The sequence below is a fragment of the Pteropus alecto genome, unplaced genomic scaffold (assembly GCF_000325575.1).
Source record: "Pteropus alecto unplaced genomic scaffold, ASM32557v1 scaffold53, whole genome shotgun sequence".
NCBI classification, from domain to species: Eukaryota; Metazoa; Chordata; class Mammalia; order Chiroptera; family Pteropodidae; genus Pteropus; species Pteropus alecto.
In genome coordinates this window covers 389,675-394,754 of record NW_006434366.1, presented here as the reverse complement: position 1 = coordinate 394,754, position 5,080 = coordinate 389,675, and the positions used below count along the sequence as shown (strand labels likewise).

Here is a 5,080-nt window from a genome sequence, read left to right as displayed (position 1 = left end):
TTTTTTTTTTTTTTTTTTACAAAGTCATCCTCTGCTGGGGTTGCCTCTGTCCTGTGTGGGTAGTCATACGTGCTTACTTCTGTTTTTTGTGTTCAATACAGCTACCCCCAACTGTTTGCAGCTGGGATGTTGTCTGGCGTATTCACCACTGGAATCATGACCCCTGGGGAACGGATCAAGTGCTTGTTACAGGTAGGGTTGTGATCTGGGGTGGAGGATGTGATGTGGGGGGTGGGGCTAGCTCTTTTCATTCAGTATACAATTTCGCATGGATGTTTATGTCCTTTCACCCTTTATAAAGGCTTCAGGTCAGGTGTGCAAAACAATTTCAAGGTTTTCAGGAATATGGAAGCAATCGTAGTAGAGTCAAGAACCAGGACAGTATAACAGACCAACCCAAATGTCAGACCTGCACATTTGTCAATCCAGACATATCCACCCTTATTAGCATCTACTTCAGGACCTCTGAGAGGTAAGTCATGTCTCATCGGAGGTGGAAGGGAGGCTGCTCTAGCCAGCATCTTCTGTCTCCACCAGTTGCCCTAAGGCACAGTGATCTTAATGTGCCTGGCCTGTTCCAGGCCGAGTGAGCTGGCCGCCTACCTTAGCGCATGGACTCTTTTTAAAAAATAAATGTTACCGCTTTTTACTTCAAATGGCTGAAGTAATTTAACACATAATTCTTGCTAGAAAATTTAGATAATGGAGAGAAGCACAAAGAAAAAGATGTATTTATTTCCCATGATACCACCCCACTGAGGTAACCACTGTTATGCTTGTGTGTGAATTCTTCTAGTCTTTTTGGTAAACATGTATGTTAAGAAATGTTATGTTTTGGAATAAAATTGAGATCACCTACTGCAATAATTTTATAACTTTCTTCACTTGATATAATATTTTTTGAGTGACTTTTTCTTAAGCATAATTTTCTGCATCTTATTTCATTACATCCCTTGTCTAGGGGTATGACAAATTATATGCCATAGCGAAGGTCTTTGTGAATAAGATTTTGTACATATACCTGATTATTTTCTTAGGATAAATGTCTAGAGTTGGAGTTAATATTTTTAAAGGGATATACTTTTTAAGGTCTTTATTGCATGTTAGTTACCAAATAGCCCTCCTATAAAAGCCTGTCACTTTCTAATCCTGTCATTAGTACCTAAGAGCACCCACTTCACCAGACTCTGCAGCATCTAATTTACAACTTCTGCCAGTCTGATAGGTGAAAATTTTGCATTGTTTTAATTTTTCATGCTTTTAATTGTTGGTGAGGCTATTTTGATGAATATTAGTTGCTTGTATTTTTTCTTTGTGCAGTGTCTATTTGTATTCTTTGCTCATTTTTTTTCTAAATTGATTTATAAAAGCTTTGGACATATTAAAGTAATTAATTACTTGCATGCAGCAAGTCTTTTTCCTGGTTTACATCTGTTATTCAACTTTTGTGTATTTTTTTAAATTAAACTTTTAATTTTGAGAGAATTATAGATTCACATGCAGTTGTCAGAAATAATATAAAGGAAAAAAGAAAGAAAGAATACAGAGAGATCCCATGTTTACCTAGTTTTCCTAAAATGGTAACATCTTATCAAACTACAGTACAGTATCACAGCCAGGCTATTGACATTGGTAAAGTGAAAACACAGACCATTTCCAGGACGCCAAGGATGCCCTTTCATAGCCACATCCACTTCCCTCTTCCCCCTCCAGTCCTTAACTACCCTAGCAACCATCGATCTGCACTCCATGTCTATAATTTTGATGTTTTAAGAATGTCATATAAATAAATTCATACGGTATGTAAACTTTTCAGATGGGCTTTTTAAACTCAACATAATTTTCTGGAGATTCATTCATATCGTTGCATGAATAGTTCATTCCTTTTAAGTAGTTCATGGTGTGGATGCACCACAATATGTTTAACTTGAATTTATTGAAGGACATCTGGGTTATTTCCAGTTTGGGGCTATTATGAATAAAGATGCTATAAACATTCATGTACAGAGATTTTCCTAAGAAAAACCAAATCTTCATTTCTCTGGGATAAATGCCCAGGAGTACGATTGCTGAGTCATATGGTAATTACATATTTAGTTTTTAAAGAAACTACCAAACTGTTTTCCAGAGAAGCTGTATCATTTCACATTCCCACCAGCAGTGTGTGATGGATCCAGTTTCTCTACATCCTCACCAACATTTGGTGTTTTTTCTGTTTTTAATTTTAGCTATTCTAATAGGTATATAGAGATAGCTTCTTTTAATTTGTATTTCCCTTATAGCTGAAGATAGTGCAGTTATTTTCATGTGCTTATTTGCTATCTGGATATGCTGTTTGATGCAATGTCTGTTTGTGTCTTTTGCCCATTTTCTAATTGAATTATTTATTTTTTCTCTTGTTGAGTTTTGAGAGTCCTTTATAATAAATACTAGTGCTTTGTTAGATATGTGGTTTGCAAATATTTTTCTTCCAGTCTGTAGTTTGTCTTTTCATTCCCTTAATAGAGTCTTTGGAGCAAATATTTTTAATTTTGATGAAGTTCAGTTTATTAATTTTTTGTTATGAATTGGGCTTTGGGTACTTAGGGTGATTGGGTCTAAGAACTCAGATCCTGAAGATTTTCTCCTATTTTTTTCCTAAAAATTCTATTTATAGTTTTTTTTTTTTACATTTAAGTATGTGATCCCATTATGGGTTAATTTTTGCATAATATATAAGAATTAAATTAGAGTCTTTTTTTTTTTTGCTTATGTGCTTATGGATGTCCAATCGCACCAGTATTGTTTGTTGAAAAGACTTATCTTTCTCCCACTGAATTGTGTTTGCATCTTTGTTAAAAATCAATTGAGCATATTTGTGAGTCTATTTCTGGGTTCTCTATGTTCTTCCGTTGATGTATATGTTTATCCTTCCACTAATACCACACAGTCTTGATTAGTATAGCCATAAAATAAGTTGAAATTGAGTAGACTGATCTCTCCTACTTTATTATTTTTTAAAAAAGTGTTCTAGCTACTTAATTCCTTAGTATTTCCACGTTAATTTTAGGATAATTTAGAAAATTGAGATAAATCTTGCTGAGATTTTGATAAGACTTATGTTAAACCTAGGGGTCAATTTGGGCAGAATTGACACTTATTATTTTGAGTTTTCCAATCCATGGAAATGGTATGTCTTTCCATTTATTTAGAACTTAAATTTCATTTCCATTCCCAAAGAGGTTTAATAACAGCATTAATTTCTATTAAAGAAAAACAAAGTTCAAATGCCCAACAGTAATTATGTTTAATATGAATACAGATAAAGGCTGCTGAGTAGACACTGGATATAAATAAAAGTATTATAGGTGTGATTCATTATAATTTATTTTACAAATAAGAAAAAAAGTCACTGGCTGAAAGGGATAGTTGAGATTTATTTTCTAATATTCTTTAATTTGGACGACCCATTTCTACCCCCTGTCAACTGAGGGAACTTCCTGCTATTAGACCAAAACGATGAATCCTTGTTGGCAATTGCCACATGCCATACCACCAGCCCCTGGCTCAGAGGAAACAGTGTTTGGCCTGTGGCTCTACAGTCTTTATCCTAACCTGGTTCCAGCTTTGAGGGCACAACTTGTGCCTTTGGTCACTTGAGACTTTTACACAGCACCAGCTGGTGCCCTAGCTCATTTGAACCTTAAATACTACCACCTACCAGAGAGGAGGCTTTCACTAGATTCCAAATCTGTTATTTAAATTATTTTTTCAAAAATTAAAAGATAGAAGGAGAAGGAGGAGGAGGAAGAAGAGAAGAAACTTATCAGAATAAGAGCATTCTAGGAATGTTAAAATCTATTCAGCTTTTGGCTAGTATATGAAATTACAGATAATAAATATAACTTCTCTGCCTTAACATTATATTCAACCCTATATCTAACATTATATGTTTTATCGGAAGCTTATTTATGATGTCTTGGCATGGATTTATTTGGGTTTATTCTGTTTAGTGTTCACTCAGCTTCTTGAATTTTTATGTTTATATTTTGCCAAATTTGGGAAGTTTTCAACAATTCTTTGAGTACTTTTTCAGTCCTTCCTTCTTTTCCAATTTCTTCCTGAAACTCTAAAGACACAAATATTTGTTATTTTGTTATAGTCTCAGAGGTCCTTGAAGTTCTGTTCAATTCACTTCAGTTTGTTTCCTTTCTATTGTTCAGATGGGGTGTTTTCCACTGCTCTATATTCTAGTTCACTGATTTTTTTTCTGTCTTTCCTCTATTCTGCTGTTGAGGGAGCTATCCACTGAGCTTTTAATTTTGGTTGTATTTTTCAATTCTAAGATTTTCGTTTGTCTCTTATATTTTCTGTTTCTGTACTAAGACTTTATTTCTTCACTGCAGCTTTTTATTTTTTCTGTTTCAGGAATATTTATAATTGTATTTTGAAGGATTTTTACCATGACTGCATTAAAATCTTTGTCAGATAACTCTAACGTCTCTTGTCATCCTGGAGTTGGCATCCACTGCTTGTCTTTTTTCTTTCAGTTTGAGAACTTCCTGGTTTGGGGTATGATGAGTGATTTTCAACTGAAACTTGGATAGTTGCATATTATGTTAAGACTCTAGCTCTTATTTAACTGTCTGTGATAGCTGGTTTTCTCTGACACCATTCCAGCAGGAAAGGGAAAGATGCTGTCTCCTTACTGCCAGGTGGAGGTAGAAGTCTGGGTTCCACATTTGGCCTCTGTTGACACCTGAGGGCAGGGCACTTCTTTTTACTGCTGGGTGGGTATGGGAGTTCAGTGTCTCCACTGACACCACAGGACGGGAGGGTGCTGGTTCCTTGATGTTAGGGATGAAAGTCCTATTTCCATACTTGGCCTTCTCTGACTCCACCCTGGCACATGTTAGGTACCTGTGGCAGCCCTTCCAGGGTGGAAGTCTAGGGTCCCCATTGGTCTTTGCTGGTGTGGAGATGGCAGGGCCACAGTTTTTCCCATGATGTGTGACTTAGTAGAATGTTTAATGTCTAAAGGTTTTCTGTCTTTCTAGGCTGTCCCTTTCCTGGTCTTTTGTCGAGAGATTGCAGGCTGTTG

The 5,080-nt window shown here is 35.7% G+C and overlaps 1 protein-coding gene across 1 annotated transcript in view; it reads left to right on the top strand.

The window, feature by feature from the left end:
* SLC25A20 (solute carrier family 25 member 20) overlaps positions 1–5,080 on the top strand; it is a 19,687-nt gene that overhangs the window by 8,593 nt on the left and 6,014 nt on the right. Inside the window, exon 4 of the mRNA XM_006909064.3 lies at positions 102–192. Coding sequence (XP_006909126.1) covers positions 102–192 — 91 coding nt within the window. The remainder of the gene's footprint in view (positions 1–101; positions 193–5,080) is intronic.